General features: G+C 40.8%; 1 protein-coding gene across 1 annotated transcript in view; it reads left to right on the plus strand.

The window, feature by feature from the left end:
• The window catches only part of LOC145996501 (gamma-aminobutyric acid receptor subunit delta-like), a 169,645-nt gene extending 149,515 nt beyond the window's left edge, over positions 1-20,130 (plus strand). The window contains exons 6-7 of the mRNA XM_083133003.1: positions 16,227-16,464; positions 19,394-20,130. Of these exons, the coding sequence (XP_082989129.1) occupies positions 16,227-16,464; positions 19,394-19,627 (472 nt within the window). The 3' untranslated portion in view covers positions 19,628-20,130. The remainder of the gene's footprint in view (positions 1-16,226; positions 16,465-19,393) is intronic.
• Positions 20,131-20,533: the final 403 nt, after the last annotated feature.

Genomic DNA, 20,533 nt, shown 5'->3' on the forward strand with positions numbered 1-20,533 from the left:
TAAAACAGCAAATCCAACTTAGAGTATCAACACATTCAAAAAAATAAAGTTTCCCCCTGTGTACATGTATAATTTTAAACTCCAAGTTCGATACCCGGCAGATCCCACTGTAGGTCCAGTTTCGGTTAACCTTACTGTGCATAAAACAGCAAATCCAACTTAGAGTATCAACACATTCAAAAAGATAAAGTTTCCCCCTGTGTACATGTATAATTTTAAACTCCAAGTTCGATACCCGGCAGATCCCACTGTAGGTCCAGTTTCGCTTAACCTTACTGTGCATAAAACAGCAAATCCAACTTAGAGTATCAACACATTCAAAAAAATAAAGTTTCCCCCTGTGTACATGTATAATTTTAAACTCCAAGTTCGATACCCGGCAGATCCCACTGTAGGTCCAGTTTCGCTTAACCTTACTGTGCATAAAACAGCAAATCCAATTTAGAGTACACGCGTCAATACCATCCACCATGAGTAAACTAACATGATTATTACCTCGCTTTTATGTTATTCGCGATGAAGAATAGTTTTTTTCAAGCGCACGTTATGTATGCTCATATTTTTTTTGTTTATCGTAAATTTCGATGTTTAATCAAAACAACACTTTCTGTTCACTAACGCCACTCGTAATTATTATTATTAACACACACACACACATGCAAAAGAAATAACAAAAAAACACAACTTACCTACAAAAGGCTGCTAGCAATTTAACACTCACAAATAGTAGTATAATCGCGCACAGTCGCAAAAACTTCACTGTTCTGTCTAGAAGCTTCCACAGAAACGAAAGTCATCCCCCCCTCTCTCTTCTCTCCACCCGTCGTCGCATCCGGTTGCGGTGACAATATAAGCAAAAACTAGGTCGCGTCAGTATTGCCAACTCACTAGGCCTCTGAGTTTAGGGCGACCCGAATTGTGCTGCCAGAGCGTGTTGCGCGCGGACCAGGTTCGAGGGCACAAACTCAACTGGCATCTCTCGCATTATTATTTCAGCAAAGCATTGCAGAACAAGCAATGTTTATGTTTCCCACGGCAGCATCTCGAGTATCATCACAAGCTGGTCGGGGGTTACGTACAGCAGCTGGCCTCCCCCCCTTTCAGCGTGAACTTGGGAGTGGCGCGAATTCCACGCCGCCGGAGCGGACGTTCCACCCGGTACGGAAGTTGATGTTTATCGCGGCGTCACGAATCCCACACCGGCGGCGTGGAAGCCAAACAGAACACGGCTAAATTAATGATGAATAGTATGCACGGGTAAATGTACAAATTGAAAAACACCCCCGAAGAGATTCGCCCCCACGTCAATCAATTTTACGTTCGAAGGCCGTACGGGAAAACCTTTACTTTTTTGTTTGGGCACCACGCACTTTGGCGGGGTTATAGGGGCCAGGTATCCTAAAAAACAACAATTATTATTATTTTGTTTATTTGCTTGCGTCACAATACAGGCGCGCGCGCGCGCGCGCGCGTGTGTGTGTGTGGCACATCGTTCCCCCGAGAGAGGTTTACAAAAGTCACGATATACGGAGTTGGAAAATTACGATATGGCGCATTCGCTCACCACTGTTGCCAGCCGTAGGTCTCTCTCTCTCTTCATCTTACAGCAACGTTGGCATCTCTATTTTTTTTAGTTGCAGGTGGTTTGCCAACACACTCTAGTTAATAATGCTACATATTATACACACACACGCACACACATACTGTGTTGCCATCCACCCATCTCTCTCTCTTTTACGGCAGTGCCGGCTCTCCTTGCCCAGTGTGTGTAGGTTGGCAAAAATTGCTTTATGCACTGTAAGGCAAGCCTCAAGCAAAGTTGCCAGCTCCTTGCTTTAGGTTAGGTTAGACCAAGAAAAAAAAGTTGTAGGTAGGCTGTCGGTTGTTTAACTCTTCCCTCTCTCTCTCTCCTCTCTCTTTTTTTTTGTAAAAAGCTATGGCAAAAGCACCAGTAGGTTGGCAACCTTGCTTTATGCACTGTAAGACAAGCCTCAAGCAAGGTTGCCAGCTCCTTGCTTTAGGTTAGGTTAGACCAAGAAAAAAAAACCTTGGTGATTTTTTCGAGTAAAATGTTGGCAACACTGCGAGAAAATGGAGCTTATGCCTTACAAGAGCAAACCATTAAGAAGCCTCAAGCAAGATTGCCAGCTCCTTGCTTTAGGTTAGGTTAGACCAAAAAAAACCTTGGTGATTTTTTTCGAGTGAGGAGTTGGCAACACTGCGAGAAAATGGGGCTCATGCCTTACAAGAGAAATCCATTAAGGCGAGCCCCACCGAGCCCCATTTTCGGTTTGTGAACCGGGCTTCTTCTACTACTAATCAACTGCATTAAAAATGAAAAGACGTTGGTTATTTTGTGGTGTCTAGAAAGTGTGTATAGAACTATGAATAACGTTTCAAGCTAAATTTCTCGTATCGGACAAACGGTTGAAATTTGCTAGTTCATTTAATTTGAATATTCGTACTTACGTATTCTGCATTGAGAAACATTGCTGAAGGTGGCATTTCGCTTATTTTACGGAAATAAGCTCTATATGCGACATATCGAGTAAGTTTTCTTCGTTTCTTTTTGCCTTCGGTAACACGTAGCCCCACAAACCATTGACGCATAGCCCCACGAACCATTCATACATAGCCCCACGAACCATTTCCGGTAAGGTTAGGTTAGATAGAGTCACGTATAGGTTACAATAGTTAAAAATTGGTTTCGAAAAAAATATGCGTAGCCCCACACACCATTTTCGCATAGCCCCACGAACCATTGGCACATAGCCCCACGAACCATTGGCACATAGCCCCACAAACCATTTGGGGAAACGTACCTTCTTTAGTTACAAAAACACGTGTTTGGAAACACTGGCCGGGATTACGTCATCACACACATCCACCTGGAAGTAAATGGATGCAAGAGCTTTCGTGCATCGGTCACACATTTATATCTAAAAATAGATGATTTACCGGCAAAATTCAATGAACGATGCGAGAAAACACTTCCCCGAACTTCCACAAGTATAAAGAAACTGCATTCGGTAAGTAATTTCTCCTGTAAATTTGAAGAAATCCGTTTGTCCGATACGAGAAATTTACCCGTTTGAACGCTCGTGAAGTTACAAGCATCATACAAATTGTGTACAGGACGCGATCACACGTAGCCCCACCGCATCGACCACGCGACTCAGTATCCATAATCCCAGCATCTACCAACGGTGGCTCATAGCACGGTGGATTGGAGCGCACCAAGCTTCTTACTATGCGCCAACAGGATGTTCATCATCCTATCATTGTTCGTGATCACCTAAACGAAGTTTTCACCGGTAGATGGATTGGTCGTGTCTCGCAACGGGGAGTTGCCCCCCTCCCTCGATCTGACCCCATCAGACTTTTACATTTGAGGGTTTATAAAGTCTAAGGTGTACGCGGCGAGGATCCACAGCATAGCCCAGTTGAAACAACTCATTACGGCCACAGTTGCTGAGATTACACCAGCTATGTTGGAGAAGGTGTTTCGGGCTGTGGTGGATTAATGGCATATGTGCCTAGACCTGAGGGGTGGTCACATTGAGTTATACTGATTTTGTGTCCTCCTGTGATATATGTTTCAGTACATATTGTATTTTTACCATAAATCCTATTCATGCAGAAATGTTAAGTGACTTTATAGACACCCTGTATTTCCACACATTAAAATAACATCAACCAACTGACTTTCTGCCGCCGTGATTTCAAACAAATGAACAATGAGTACAGTTCTCAAGAGTGCAACGATGCGTGCTCCGGTCTGTGGTCTCGATAACTCGTTTAATTGGCGCTTTCGAACTGCACTAGATGACGTCACTTCCGCCAAGACGATACTTCAACTCTGCTCTTTGTACCTTTCGGAAACAGCGAAAGGTTTACGAAACTTTTAAAGTTTTCTACAGCAAGTTACGCTGTTTAAAACCCCACAAGTTTCAAGCCCCTTAGACAATCCGTTCAGCACTTAGAAGCTATCCAAGGTTATGCTTTGTGGGGAGTTACGTCACCAACAAGATGGCGAACTCGTTCCGAACGTCAGTTAACAAACTTGTTATTCAGTTATGAAAGGGTGGGTAAATGCGCCTCTGTGTCTTTATGAAACATCCTTCAGATGTTGGAAACGAGTCGCAACAAAGCATTTTCTTCAAGGATTAATTCAATTAAAACAACAAAGAACGCTTTTCTCCACGACAACGGAGACTTTCCGCGAAATCTACAACAATATAGTTCCCCTGTATTGATTTCGAAACCTCACGTGACGTAACAAGGAGAACGTTTGAACCAATTCTTTAGCTTGTACAGAGCGTTTCACTTGCTCTCGGACCCTGATTTTGCTACGGACATACTTTGATGTATGAGAAGCATGATGACGTCACAGCGAGTGTTGGAAGTGGTCGCCATGCCTACACACGCCTCTCCATATTACAGAAGATGGGCATCAACACATCATGAGTCACAGCGTCAATTTCCCGCCGAATTCTGTCTTGCAGTTCCATGATAGTCTGAATAGTGATTTAGATTTATTCTTTCATGTGCGAGCCATAAGCTGTACGCACTACATAACATTTGGATTTTTTCTACAATACACACACACACACACACACACACACACACACACACACACACACCCACACACACACACAATCACACACACACACACACACATATATGTATATATATGTGTATACTGTATATATATATATATATATATATATATATATATATATATATATATATATATATATATATATAATTTGTAACGACCGCCATGTTAGGCAGATTTCAGTCGTATATTGGCATTTATCTTAATCGTATACTTTCAAGTTAAGAACGTAGATTAAATTATTTATACTTAATTGTTTTTATAATTCATGTATATATTTACGTTTTATCTTATTTTATAATATTATTCGCGTATTTTTGCAACATTTATTCAGAATTTAGAGGCTAATAATTATCCCAAATAATATATGCAACGTTTTCATTGTTTTTCAAATCCAAAATGGCTAGAATTATTTCTATCTTTCACGCAAATTTTGTTTGTTCAAGCACAAGTTAAATACATTTCTTCTTAATATCGATTTTTGTTCAACAATGTACAAGATTAAAGTAATTTGTCTTCGTTATAAACTAAATCTTTATTTAATCATTTTTATGTACAAGGGCAAATATGAATTATTTGATAAAATCAGTTTAGTTATTTCTATATAGTTTAATATTGTAATATTATAGCAAAGTATTTCTCCCTCGTTTTCAATAAAATATCGTTTTCATATTGGCTGTTTATGTTAGGAGTGGGGGAACCACGCTTTGTGTTCTTGGCGATGTAAAAACTTCCACGTTGGCATTTTTAATTGTTGCCAACCTGAAATTTAGCTTACTATCGCTAATTAACATTGATGTGTTATATAAATTATCAGTTTTTCTTGTGTTATTTTATGTTATGAGTTTGTATTGTAAGTTAGAACAATCTGTTATGCTGCGCCTCGCGCTTGATGTAGGCAGTTGAAGTCTTGCTATTAACTGTGAAGGCTGTGCGCCGACTCTCGTGTTAAATAAGTTGCTTATCACTGCCTACGAGCGTGCATGACCCAACAAATAAAACTTTTAACTTGTGCGAATCAGTATGTACGCGCGCGATTCGTGATTAAAGATTTTGGACATTTCAATTATAAAGTATTTGGAATTTTATTTACTGTCACGTGTCGCAATTCGGTGGTTACCTTCCTGGAGGAAGGGCGGATCTCTTAATCCCGATCCCTGAGTGAGAACTGGTGCTCCCAACTGACCAGCCGGAGCAAGGAGCGGTGTGTTGCCAATTCGGATCTCCATACCCCGGAGTTACGAGTGGGGGCACGTTGCTATATTGCATTTAGTTTATCTTAGTCTCCTAGTTTGTCCCCTATGTACACATTCTTTCCCCTCCCCTAACAACTCATTCACTCCACTCGTTCTTCTTCCAGTCTTTCTTCCTTCTTCCTCGCCTCACTTCTCTTTTCCTTCACTTTCACCAAAAACACTCCCACTTTCTCCAACTTTTCCACACTTGCTGCAGTCTGTTCCACAACTAATTTGAGTGCTTCTTCTTTTCCCACACCCTCCAGCCATTTGTCCTGCAGGGCGCGCGTTCCCGGACATGCAAACAGATGATCCGTCCCGTCATTCCCCTTACATATTATACATTCATATGCACCTCTCTCTCTGTTTTCAGCGCACTGTGTCTCCACCCCCAGTCTCAGCCATACTAAACCCTCTCTTGCTTTCTTGCTTAATTTATTTATATAATTTGCTTTTCCCCATTCCCGAATCTGCAAGTCTAGTGATATTTTAGTTGCGGTTTCCATCATTATTTCTTGCCGATCTATATCTTCTAGTCGCTGTAACGAGTTCAAGTGTTCCTTGGTCTACGTGCTCTTCTTCCCATACCCATCCTAACGCGATCTCGAATAGTTTACCTTTAACTTCATGATAGTCCGTAGCTGCTTGCGATAGACCTTTCAGCATGCCCCATAGGAAGAAATCGCCAAAGTCCTTTGAAAATGACACGATCTTACGGAGTTCCCTATCATCCAATTGGCCAAGAACTCAGACTGAAAGCACACGTCCGTACAATTGGCATGCCCACGCAAGGACTAGAGAGACTGTGGCGCCATCTCCAATGACGTCACCGTGCTTCTCGTACACGAAAGTATGTCCGTAGCGAATTTCATTACGTTATGACTAGGTCTCGGAAGTTGAGTAAAAATCCTTTTTTTTTCTAGTGTCCGAAGACGAGGCCCAACATAATATATGTTCATTTTGGGTCATGGTTGGCCAGAAAAAGGTGGGGTTTATTTGTCCTTTTTTGCCTTTCTCGGCGTTTTTTGGCTTAACATAGGGGGGTAGAATCGAACTTGGGGTTTAACTTATGGGGGTAGAATCGAACTTGGGGCTTAACTTAGGGGTGTAGAATCGAACTTGGGGCTTAACTTAGGGATGTAGAATCGAACATCGGGCTTAACTTAGGGTGGTAGAATCTAACTTGGAGCTTAACTTAGGGGGTAGAATCGAACTTGGGGCTTAACTTAGGGGTGTAGAATCGAACTTGGTGTTTAACTTATGGGGGTAGAATCGAACTTGGGGCTTAACTTAGGGGTGTAGAATCGAACTTGGGGTTTAACTTATGGGGGTAGAATCGAACTTGGGGCTTAAATTAGGGGAGTAGAAACGAACTTCGGGCTTAACTTAGGGGGGTAGAATCGAACTTGGGGCTTAACTTAGGGGGGTAGAATCGAACTTGGGGCTTAACTTAGGGGGTAGAATCGAACTTGGGGCTTAACTTAGGGGGGTAGAATCGAACTTGGGGCTTAACTTAGGGATGTAGATTCGAACTTGGGGCTTAACTTAGGGGGGTAGAATGGAACTTGGGGCTTAACTTAGGGGTGTAGAATCGAACTTGGGGCTTAACTTAGGGGGGTAGAATCGAACTTGGGGCTTAACTTAGGGGGGTAAAATCGAACTTGCGCTTAACTTAGGGGGGTAGAATCGAACTTGGGGTTTAACTTATGGGGGTAGAATCGAACTTGGGGCTTAACTTAGGGGTGTAGAATCGAACTTGGGGCTTAACTTAGGGATGTAGATTCGAACTTGGGGCTTAACTTAGGGGGGGTAGAATCGAACTTGGGGCTTAACTTAGGGATGTAGATTCGAACTTGGGGCTTAACTTATGGGGGTAGAATCGAACTTGGGGCTTAACTTAGGGGGGTAGAATCTAACTTGGAGCTTAACTTAGGGGTGTAGAATCGAACTTGGGGCTTAACTTAGGGGGGTAGAATCGAACTTGGGGCTTAACTTAGGGGGGTAGAATCGAACTTGGGGCTTAATTTAGGGGGGTAGAATCGAACTTGGTGCTTAACTTAGGAGGGTAGAATCTAACTTGGGGCATAACTTACGGGGGTAGAATCGAACTTGGGGCTTAACTTAGGGGTGTAGAATCGAACTTGGGGCTTAACTTAGGGATGTAGATTCGAACTTGGGGCTTAACTTAGGGGGGTAGAATCGAACTTGGGGCTTAAATTAGAGGTGTAGAATCGAACTTGGGTAGAATCGAACTTGGAGCTTAACTTAGGGGGGTAGAATCGAACTTGGGGTTTAACTTATGGGGGTAGAATCGAACTTGGGGCTTAACTTAGGGGTGTAGAATCGAACTTGTGGCTTAACTTAGGGGGGTAGAATCGAACTTGGGGTTTAACTTATGTGGGTAGAATCGAACTTGGGGCTTAACTTAGGGATGTAGGATCGAACTTGGGGCTTAACTTAGGGATGTAGATTCGAACTTGGGGCTTAACTTAGGGATGTAGAATCGAACTTGGGGCTTAACTTAGGGGGGTAGAATCTAACTTAGAGCTTAACTTAGGGGGGTATAATCGAACTTGGGCTTAACTTAGGGGTGTAAAATGGAACTTGGGGCTTAACTTAGGGGGTAGAATCAAACTTGGGGCTTAAATTAGGGGGGTAGAATCGAACTTGGGTAGAATCGAACTTGGGGCTTAACTTATGGGGGTAGAATCGAACTTGGGGCTTAAATTAAGGGGGTAGAATCGAACTTCGGGCTTAACTTAGGGGAGTAGAATCGAACTTGGGGCTTAACTTAGGGGGGTAGAATCGAACTTGGGGCTTAACTTAGGGGGGTAGAATCGAACTTGGGGTTTAACTTATGGGGGTAGAATCGAACTTGGGGCTTATCTTGGGGGGGTAGAATCGAACTTGGGGCTTAACTTAGGGATGTAGGATCGAACTTGGGGCTTAACGTAGGGATGTAGATTCGAACTTGGGGCTTAACTTAGGGATGTAGAATCGAACTTGGGGCTTAACTTAGGGGGGTAGAATCTAACTTGGAGCTTAACTGAGGGGGGTAGAATCGAACTTGGGGTTAACTTAGGGGTGTAGAATCGATCTTGGGGCTTAACTTAGGGGGGTATAATGGAACTTGGGGCTTAACTTAGGGGGTAGAATCGAACTTGGGTAGAATCAAACTTGGGGCTTAACTTAGGGGGGTAGAATCGAACTTGGGGCTTAACTTTTTGTGGTAGAATCGAACTTGGGGCTTAACGTAGGGGTGTAGAATCGAACTTGGGGCTTAACTTAGGGGCGTAGAATCGAACTTGGGGTTTAACTTATGGGGGTAGAATCGAACTTGGGGCTTAACTTAGGGATGTAGGATCGAACTTGGGGCTTAACTTAGGGATGTAGATTAGAACTTGGGGCTTAACTTAGGGATGTAGAATCGAACTTGGGACTTAACTTAGGGGATAGAATCTAACTTGGAGCTTAACTTAGGGGGATAAAATCGAACTTGGGGCTTAACTTAGGGGGGTAGAATCGAACTTGGGGCTTAAATTAGGGGGGTAGAATCGAACTTGGGTAGAATCGAACTTGGGGCTTAACTTAGGTGGGTAGAATCGAACTTGGGGCTTAAATTAGAGGTGTAGAATCGAACTTGGGTAGAATCGAACTTGGGTAGAATCGAACTTGGGGCTTAACTTAGGGGGGTAGAATCGAACTTGGGGCTTAACTTAGGGGGTTAGAATCGAACTTGGGGCTTAACTTAGGGGGGTAGAATCGAACTTGGGGTTTAACTTATGGGGGTAGAATCGAACTTGGGGCTTAACTTAGGGATGTAGGATCGAACTTGGGGCTTAACTTAGGGATGTAGAATCGAACTTGGGGCTTAACTTAGGGATGTAGAATCGAAGTTGGGGCTTAACTTAGGGATGTAGAATCGACGTTGAGGCTTAACTTACGGATGTAGAATCGAAGTTGGGGCTTAACGTAGGTATGTAGAATCGAAGTTGGGGCTTAACTTAGGGATGTAGGATCGAACTTGGGGCTTAACTTAGGGATGTAGAATCGAACTTGTGGCTTAACTTAGGGATGTAGAATCGAACTTGGGGCTTAACTTAGGGACGTAGAATCGAACTTGGGGCCTAACTTTGGGGACAGAATCAAACTTGAAGCATAACTTGGGGGGAGGCAGAATCGAACTTGGGGCTTAACTGGCGGGGGTGAGCAAAATAAAAAATCGTTCAGGATAATTTGTTAAATAACTGTTACGTGTGCGAAATCACAAGAATTACTCTTTAATGCTTTTTTTTTCAGATCTCAGAAGGTTAACAGAAGTACCAATAACTTGTACGTTTTAATAAACATGAAAATTTGGGGGGCAAGTGCCCCCATGCCCCCGCCAAGTTACGTCTATGTGTGTGAGTGAGTGTGAGAGAGAGAACCACATGACAGAAAGAACGAGAGGGGAGGAAGGGGTATACAAGCATGAACAGGAGAGAGAAAACAATGTCTGCCCCTCCCCCACAACTATGTTTCTTTGCCTTTAACTATCTCACTTTCTACTTTCACTTTCTTATCTCCCTGTCCCTCTCGTTGATTTGTTTTATTTCTTACTTTCATCCTGTGTCTATTTTCCTACCTTTCACCTTGTATATCTCACCCACTCTCCTTCCTACATCTGTCTATGTCACCGTGTCTCCATATCTGAGCCTCTGCTACTGTCTACAGAGCGTCTCAACCTTAAAAGTCAGTATGGGTTAAATGGAGCGCGGCGTTGCCAGATCAACAAACGGAGGCGCATCGAGTCGCTGTTAATCGCTACTGATTCCTACAAATTTACTTATATCGTATAGGATATGTTCAAAATCTATGTATTTGATGTATTTTGGGAAAAAAAACTATAGTTACCTCAAGATTTGCATGTAAATGTTTATATTTCGACGTAACTATTTACTATTTTACATTTGCATTTTATGTGTAATACACGCAACTATTGTTACATCTTTCGTTGAATGCTGTATCCTTTACATAAACAGAATTAAATGCGAAAACAAACATTAAGATATATTTTTTACGGAAAATAAAGTAATAACAAAGTGTGCTCACGTACCTTTAAGCGTAACTACAGTCCTCGTCTGGTAATCACGTTATATCCTCCAAAAAATCTTCTGTTTCTTTTGATGGACCCGGTTCCATCGCATTTTCTCGTTCTGGCATTATTCTGTTTCCCCATTCTTTTCGACTTCTTTTTTGCCGGTGTTCTGAAAGGATCTTTGGTTTCTTCCTTTCGTATTCTGTATATAAGACGTTCGGAACATTTCGTAGCATTAGCCGTTGTCTTGTCTTTTCCAGCTTCTCTATCCATTATTAAACAAAATATGTAACTTCCATGCAATCCACAATTATCACACAGCACACTGCACTTCCTACGAACGGACACTTGCACATGCCTCCAACTGAATTGTAAACTCTGTGGCGCGCAATGAAATTGTTACGCGAGACAGCCCGCGTAAACAAACTACGATTGTACAATAAAAAAAGGTGGTGTGGAGTAACAATGCATTCTAAAAATAACTTCAAACAATGGTCAACACTTTTCTCGCTTCGTCTGCACGTGTATCGCGACAAACCGAAAAGTTTCTCGCTAACCAACTTTTTCGTGTTACGGTCTGATGATTTATACAAAATATCCAATGTATATATATATAACTCTCCTCGTAAGCAAGTTAATTCACTCAGGCGAGGAATATCATATCTACAAACATCATAGATCCCGTAGAATAAAAACTGGCGAAGTTGTTCAAGCGGTTTGATATTTATGGCTCTTGAAGTATTTACTAGAAAAAAATTAAGCGTTTTGCAAACTTGCATAATTATGGAAATTTCAGATCACATTAATTTATGACAGGTTATATAATGCCGTCATTATATAGAGCATAAAAAACTCTACAGGATAATGATTTCACTGTTTGAAATTTATGAATTTTACATTTTGTTAATTTTGTAACATCTGGCAACGCAGCGGTGGTAGAGAAGGACAGAGCTATTGGCAAGACTCATGTATTAGAGAGAGAGGGAAGTACTCCATTTACTTCCATACTGACTTTTAAGGATGAGACGCTCTATATAGCCTCTTTACTCTTTCTCTCTGTTTATCACAACTTGTTTATATCTATTCCCCTTTCACACAGCCAGTCTCTTTGTTGCGCGTGGCTCATCCTGTTCATCATTGTTGATGTCGCACACACACACAGCCACTTTCCTTGCAATTTCGTAGGGTAATAATTTCTGTTTTAAACCTGGAAAATGTAATGCGCACGATACGGCAAACATCATGATAATACAAGCTGTCAACGCTGTCGTACGTACAGGGGGCTGATGAGGCTACAGCCCTCTCCGAAATTTTAAAATAAAAACGGTGAAGAATTCAGGAAAGAACAAACTTCCCTTAACTTCAGTTAACATTGTTGAGAGTGGAATTTCTAAATATACTAAATATATTTCTTGTGTATGCCGCCCCTCTTGAAGGCAGGTATCCACGTTTACAATTCCACCCCCCCCCCAAAAAAAATCATGCGTACGCCAGTGGGCTATCAGTATATTGATAGTCCACGTTAATTCGATTCTCTAAGAGTGACAGCAGACGAGATAATTTGATAGAAGTACATCTCCATAGTCTTTTAGGCAAATTTCATCTCCCTGTTCACATCGGTTCATAGGATAAAAGAGGTCGCTTATTGTTCTCTTCCCAGTTTTCCTGATTATTGAATCAGATGCGAGTACCTCCTAAATGCTAATGAGGTCAGGTGACCTTCTAGGCACTTTTCTCCATCCAGGCCGAAGAGAAAGGGCGAATTAAGTTCTCTCAAGAGAGATTGAAGCAAGTTTGTTATCCCAGGCTGGATCTCGGTAGCTTTGAAATATTAATCCGGTCCTAATGGGATTCCGGGGTAACTCGACAGCGAAAAAATATTGACAGCTCCATCAATCTATATGAAAGCTTTTCCTCTCCTCTATCCTTCGACTGTTTGCATTTTGGATAATGGAACGGGATCAGAAGGCGAGCTGAGAGGACGCTATAAGCAATACAAATGTTCAATAGCAGTTTTAAACTAGTTGGAACTGGTTTTGCTATTAATTCGGTCCCTGGCCATAAGATCCGCACAAATTTTGAGGTGGACGAGTTTTCTCTTTTGATCCTGTTAGGGCATGCCTAAAGAAAGGAGAAAAAATCTTGGGTAGACATCTGGCATACCGGGCCCAAGTTTTCTAGGGCCCATAAATTCAAGATGGCTGCTGCTTCACGCACCAGCAAATAAAATCGATCATAACTCCTTTAAAATTGGTTTTTGACAATTTTGCATAGAGACATATTTTGTTCAGAATTGAAAACGGAACGAAAGATATTCTTACAGTTTTTTCATATCTTGCACTGTTATGGAGATATATCCAGTGAAGGAATTCCGTACCCTTTTCTGCGAGGATTCTAAGCAATATTTTACACTTTAGTTGACATTCCGGCATATAAAGGGCAAATAATTACTGCCTGTGATACTTTGTTGATGCCTACTATTGTGGTGCATGGCCTGTATGACGTTATACGTTAAAGATGTCTGCCTCTGAAGACATTAACAAAGAACATCGACCATGTCTCCTTATCTCCTTCAGAAGTTCGTCGAGTTTTGGAATGAAGGGAAGACATGTGTGTGGACGATGCCTTCATTTTCAGGCATGCAATCATAGGTAAAATACTAGGTGTTTTGTGAACAATGTGTCAACATTGCGTCGGGAATCCAAGATGGCCGTCACGGAGGTTCTGAGCATAAAATATTGTCCATATCCTGATTTACAGTTCGTTTATCAGATTTTTCCAGAGGTATTATCTGTTCATAAATAGCAACTGAAAATATATTATTACAATTTTTGTAACTACAGTAGTGTCCAAAAGTTAAGCATGACGAAGATATGAGAAAATGTGTTATTGGTCAGAACTGCACAAAACATAGTGAAAGTTAATCAAAACGTTACATGAATTAACAATTGTTTTTAGTGTGAAGACAAGAAGTCCAAAAATAAGAAAATTGAAAAAGGCTTCCTTAACAAGAAAAAGAGGTTTGTATGGGCGTGATCCAGGTTAGTTTAGGTTAGGTTAGGCAAGGCAAGCATAGTTAAAATTTTGTCCGTAAAACAATGCGAAAAAGCTTCTTTTTTTTAAAAAAAAATCGACTCACATCAGCTTTTTTCACGATTTTCAGACGTGTCTGCCTCCAACTGAATTGTAAACTCTGTGGCGCGCAATGAAATTGTTACGCGAGACAGCCCGCGTAAACAAACTACGATTGTACAATAAAAAAAGGTGGTGTGGAGTAACAATGCATTCTAAAAATAACTTCAAACAATGGTCAACACTTTTCTCGCTTCGTCTGCACGTGTATCGCGACAAACCGAAAAGTTTCTCGCTAACCAACTTTTTCGTGTTACGGTCTGATGATTTATACAAAATATCCAATGTATATATATATAACTCTCCTCGTAAGCATTTTAACAACGTATTCGTGATTTGAAGTCCAAATTTAGTTAGTATACAAAATATTAACGAAATTAGAGACATTCTCTATATTCTACATTCGCTCCCTAATTTTTTCAACTCTTTTTACTAGCGCAAAAATTTCGTCAATTTCTCTGAAGAAACGCAAGTCAAGTTAACAAAATTCCTACTTTTATCATGGTGCACTCGCCTCGATAGTGATGTGATTTCCTTTGATGGATTATTTTCCATTATTATACATCTTCGTCTAATGTTGGTCAAACTGCAACTTCCACAAGATCGCTGTATAAAGAAGCGAATTACGGCCTACTGAGACAAAGCACGCTACGACGCCCAGCATGGGCTTGGTTGTTCTCTGTGAGAGATTCTCACCAATCTCATCTTGTAATCTTTCCTCATCTTCGCAATTAGGCAGAAGTGGCAGAAGAACAAATTACAATAATGCAATCAATCAATTTCATTTTGCTTTTAAATACCGTGGTAACAGATAGTTCACTGGGCAGTTTAGTTCCCCGAAGATGAGGGTTACTTAACTCTCATCATCAAGGAACTTGACTGAACTTCAATGAGAGTTATCTCACTTAACTCTCATCTTCAAGGAACTTGACTGAACTTCATTTGGAGTTATTTCACTTAACTCTCATCTTGAAGGAACTAGACTGAACTTCATTGAGAGTTATTTAACTGAACTCTCATCTTCAGGGAACTAGACCGAAATTCACTGAGAGTGATTTAAGTGAACTCTCATCTTCAAGGAACTAGAGTGAACTTTATTGAGAGTTATTTATCTGAATTCTCATCTTGAAGGAACCAGATCGAACTTCTTTGAGAGTTATCTCACTTAACTCTCATCTTCAAGGAACTAGACTGAACTTCATTGAGAGTTATTTTACTTAACTCTCATCTTCAAGGTACTAGACTGAACTTCTTTGAGAGTGATTTAACTGAACTTTCATCTTCAGAGAACTAAACCGCTGAACTTTCATCTTCAGAGAACTAAACCGAAATTCGTTGAGAGTGATTTAAGTGGAGTCTCATCTTCAAGGAACTAGACGAACTTCATTGAGAGTTATTTATCTGAACTTTCATCTTTAAGGAACTAAGCCGAAGTTCATTGAGAATTATTTAACTGAACACTTATCTTCAAGGAACTAGACTGAACTGTATTGAGAGTTATTTAACTGAACTGTCATCTTAAAGGAACTAGACTGAACTTTGTTGATTTATTTCACTTAACTCTCATCTGCAAGGAAGTAGACTGAACTTCGTTAAGAGTAATTTACCTTAACTCTCATCTTCAGGGAACTAATCCGAAATTCGTGAGAAATTTAAGTGAAGTCTCATCTTCAAGGAACTAGACCGAACTTCATTGTGAGTTATTTATCTGAACTTTTATCTTTAAGGAACTAAGCCGAAGTTCATTGAGAATTATTTAACTGAACTCTTATCTTCAAGGAACTGGACTGAACTGTATTGAGAGTTATTTAACTGAACTCTCATCTTCGAGGAACTAGACTGAACTTTGTTGAATTATTTCACTTAACTCTCATCTTCAAGGAACTAGACTGAACTTAGTTGAGAGTGATTTAACTTAACTCTCATCTTCAGGGAACTAAACCAAAATTCGCTTAGATTGATTTAAGTGAAGTCTCATCTTCAGAACTTCATTGAAAGTTATTTATCTGAAGTCTCATCTTCAAGGAACTAGACCAAAGTTCATTGAGATATATTAAACTCAACTCTCATTCTCAAGGAACTGAACTTTACTGTAACGTTGAGAAAACTGAACGAAACAAGAACGTGGCCACCATTTTGTGAGGTTTTTACTTGTATTTTTCAGGGCCAACACGCCAGACGCCCTCGGCCTGAAGTGCAACGAGGTGTGGGTGGTCTCCTGCATCCTGTTCGTGTTCTTCGCCTTCATCGAGTACGGGTTCCTCCTCTTCATCATGCGTTTTCATCCCAGCTGGAGGAGCAACAGGGTAGCCCACGTGGGTCTCTCGGACCCCCAAAACACGGCCTTTATCCCGTTGAGCGACCTGCGACACAGGAAGTCCAGCGCGGCTCCGGAGACGCAGGTGAGGGTGGTGGGAACGAAGTATTTCCTCTAGATCCAATTGTGCTTTCTCATTTTATGTAGTGGTGTTTTTTTTCTTTCTTATTGCGTCACTTTTAACTTTCATAATTACGAAATGAAATGTGTGATGATTACATGAAATGAAGAAACACTTGCAAAAGTACTTCCAATGCGGGATTCGAACCAGAAAGTTTTTCGTTGCAAGATCATTAGTGGACAACACAAGTTGCATGCATGCACACACAGACGTATGTGTGTATGTGTGTAATACGTGGGTAGGAAATTTAATAGTGGCAACTATCTAACTAACTCTCTAGCCTTCTTAAACTCGAAGGTTCATGGCTGCAGCAACACAGGCCTTCCATCTTTCCCTATCTTGAGCAAGATATATATACTCTTTTCCATCCCTACCGATTTCCTTTAGGTCCATCTCAACGTTGTCCCTCCATCTTCGTCTTGGCCTTCCTACAGGTCTCTTACCATCAGGTTTCCCAATAAGAATCATGTAAACTCCTCTTTCCTCTCCCATTCGTGCCTCATGGCCTGCCCACCTAAGTCTTCTTGATTTAATTATTCTAATAATATCTGGACATGAATACAAATTATGTAGTTCTAAATTATGTAACCTTCTCCACTCACCTGTCTCCTCATCCCTTTTAGGTCCAAAGATTTTCCTAAGGATCTTTCTTTTAAAATACTCTCAATTTGTGTTCCTCTTTCAATGTAAGGGACCAAGTTTCACACCCATATAATACTACAGGCAAAATTACGGTTTTGTATATTTTAACTTTTAGTTTCTTAGATATTAAACGAGAAGACAAAAGTTTATGGAGAGAGAAGTAACATGCATTTCCTGAATTAAGCCTACTTTTTATTTCCTCTTTAATATAATTTTCATTTGTTAATATTATTCCTAAATATTTGAATTTGGAAACTGGTTCAAACGAGTTGTTGTCAATAATTAGATTTTGATTTTTAATTTACAAATGATGCGAAATAGATACCTCTCTGAAACTTTTATAGCCCTTCAATGTAATCACCAGCATCGTGTACAACCGTTGTCAACGATGTGGAAGTCGCAGTATTTCTGTAGCAGTGCCTGTTCTGTTTATGGTTTTAATGGAGCGATCTGTTGCCTGAAGAATCTCTTGAACAGTTTGGAAGCGAATGCCATGAAGTTGTTCCACCATCTTAGGGATCAAATAAAAGTCACAAGGGCTTAAGTCTGGGAAGTAAGGGGGATGGTAGGGTTGCGCTACGTGCGCCCGAGCATTGCCCTGCAAAATGACGGGAGGATTCAGTGGAAAATGTCCCCTCTTCAAGTCGCAGGTCATGTTCCAAAAATGAACAGTAATACTGCGCATTGACGGTCTGTCCTGGAGTCACGGCGAGATTCACAAGAACTTTCACCTTAGTGGGGTTCTGAGTCTGACTACACAACTTTAGACCGCCAACTCCAATGATACTCTATTCCTCTCATCACTGCGCATGCGCCTAGTGTTGGAAGGAAGAGTCCTTTTACTGGGAGGTAGCTTAGGTATTAAACTAACATGTGGTATAAGTGTGAAGCACCGGTTCCATTTCATGGTTTATATTCAGCAGTGTTGCCATTATTACATTTATATATATATATATATATATATATATATATATATATATATAAATATAATGTCAATAGTTATTAACTTTTAAGTTATTTAATTCTCATCTTCAAGTAACAAGTAACTGAACTGAACCTAATTGAGAGTGACTTAACTCTCATCTTGAAGAAACTGAACTTCATTTAGTTATTTAATCATCATCTTCAAGGAACTGAACCTCATTGAAAGTTACTTAACTCTCATCTTGAAGGAACTGAACTACATTGAGAGATATTTAACTCATCTTGAAGGAAATGAACCTCATTTAGAGTCATTGAACTCATCTTGAAGGAACTAGACAACTTCATTAAGAGTTTTTTTAACTGAACTCTCATCTTCAATTAACTGAACTTCTCTAAGAGTTATTTAACTAAACTCTCATCTTCACGGAAATAAACCGAACTTGATTGAGATTGATTTAATTGAACTCTCATCTTCAAAGAAATATACCGAACTCCATTGCTTAACTGAACTCTCATCTTCAAGAAGCTAGACAACTTCATTGATAGTTATTTAATTTAACTGTCGTCTTCAAGGAACTGAACTTCATTGATAGTAAACTTCACTGTAATCATGAGAGAACTGAGTGAAACAGAAAACGAGTGAGGTTTTTGCTTGTAATTTTCTGGGCCAACACCCCAAACACTCAAAATATGTTTCGTTGCAAGATCACACGTTGCATGCTTGCGCACACAGGCATGTATGTATGTAATATATATCTCTGTCACTCTGTAGAGATAGAGAGAGAGAGAGAGAGAAAGACAGAGAGAGGAGAACGTCTCTCTTTCTCTCTCTCTCTCTCTCTCTCTCTCTCTCTCTCTCTCTCATGAGTAAGACGGGGAAATATACATATGTACAGTGGGAACCATGAGTGTTACCGTGCAAATTGTCCATCACCATGTTCGTGCACTTTATTTAACCCAATAAGAGCTTGAAGAATTAAAAGAAAACTCAAAACAAGCTGTTGACAACTTCTAAACCAGCATACAAAGAAAACAAAAAAAAAAACACAATTGCTTAAAAACACACAGGATGTAAGAGAAAAATTGTTGAAAATAGTCATGGACAATTTGCCGAGCAATACTAGTGGATCCCACTGTACATACAGAGTGAGTGTAATATCCAGAGTAAGGTACTGCCGTTGTCGGATTTAATTGCATGACAGATGTCATGGGATAATTCCACTAGTTACTGTAAACCTTTAGGCTCCATGTGTACTTGGTTCAAAAATACTTTGAACACCCTGTACCCGTTAGATGAGCTGGTTTAAACTTGGCTTTTTCTTTGCAGCTGCAGAATGATGAAGACCTTGATGGAGAGGTGCCCGTGGAACATCTTGAGAACCGCCGGAAGGCCAAACGGATGAGACTGAAGAATCTTTTCCGGATGTGGCAGAGATTGAAGAGCGGCCCAGATTACCTGGACCAGCTCTGCCTGTTCCTGTTCCCGGGCGCCTATGTTGCCTTCAACCTGGTCTACTGGGTATGCTACGGGACTCAGAGGATGCAGCGCTTCAATCTGTAGACCAACTCCCCTCCCCCTCCACCCCTTTTTACTGACCAGAAACGCACTATCTTTTGCCCAACTGAGGGGGACTTGTAAACATGATAACAGCGAGCAACAAACGTAGCAGCTTCAATTTCTCCTATTGGGGATATGAAGCAGCTCACCCATGCTTATCATAGTAGTGGTAGCTTCCATTGAACACGCTCATTTCTCTAACGAAAAAAGACAATCTTATTTGACAATACCCAGTACTAAGGAATAGTGGGTTCTACCTTCCGCCAATGATACAGGTTCTTTAACCTGAGAAGGTTCTTGCAAGGTCTTACTCCAATTCGTTTGTTTTTCTTCACTAGCAAGAAACGGATTGTGTTATAATTGTGATAAATGCAAATTTTCATTAAGACATTTCTCTCCTCTTTCTCTGTCTTTCCCCCTCTGAGAGAAAGGAAAAGAGAAAGAGGAGATTCTCTCTCTCTCTCTTTCTTTATTTTCTTGGAGAGAGAGGGAGGGAGGGAGAGAGAGAGAGAGAGAGGAAGAAGAAGAAGAACAGAGAGAGAAAAGAGGAGAGAGAAAGAGATAGAGAGAGAAGAAGAAGTGGAAGAAGAGAGAGAGAAAAGAGGAGAGGAGGGGAGAGAGAGAATTTTCTCTTTCTCTCCTTCTCTATTTTCTTGGAGAGAGGGAGAGAGAAGAAATAGAAGAACAGAGAGAGAAAGAGAGAGAGAAAAGAGGAGAGGAGGGGGAGAGAGAGAAAGAGATAGGGAGAGAAAAGAGGAGAGGAGGGGAGAGAAAGAAAGAGAGAGTTTTCTCTTTTTCTTTTCTCTCTCGCTCTCTCTTTATTTTCTTGGAGAGAGAGAGATAGAGAGGGAGAGGAGGGGAGAGAGAGAGAAAAGAGGAGAGAGAGAGAAAAGAGGAGAGAGAGAGAAG

The sequence above is a fragment of the Lepisma saccharinum genome, chromosome 12, assembly GCF_977018435.1.
Source record: "Lepisma saccharinum chromosome 12, izLepSacc3.1, whole genome shotgun sequence".
NCBI classification, from domain to species: domain Eukaryota; kingdom Metazoa; phylum Arthropoda; class Insecta; order Zygentoma; family Lepismatidae; genus Lepisma; species Lepisma saccharinum.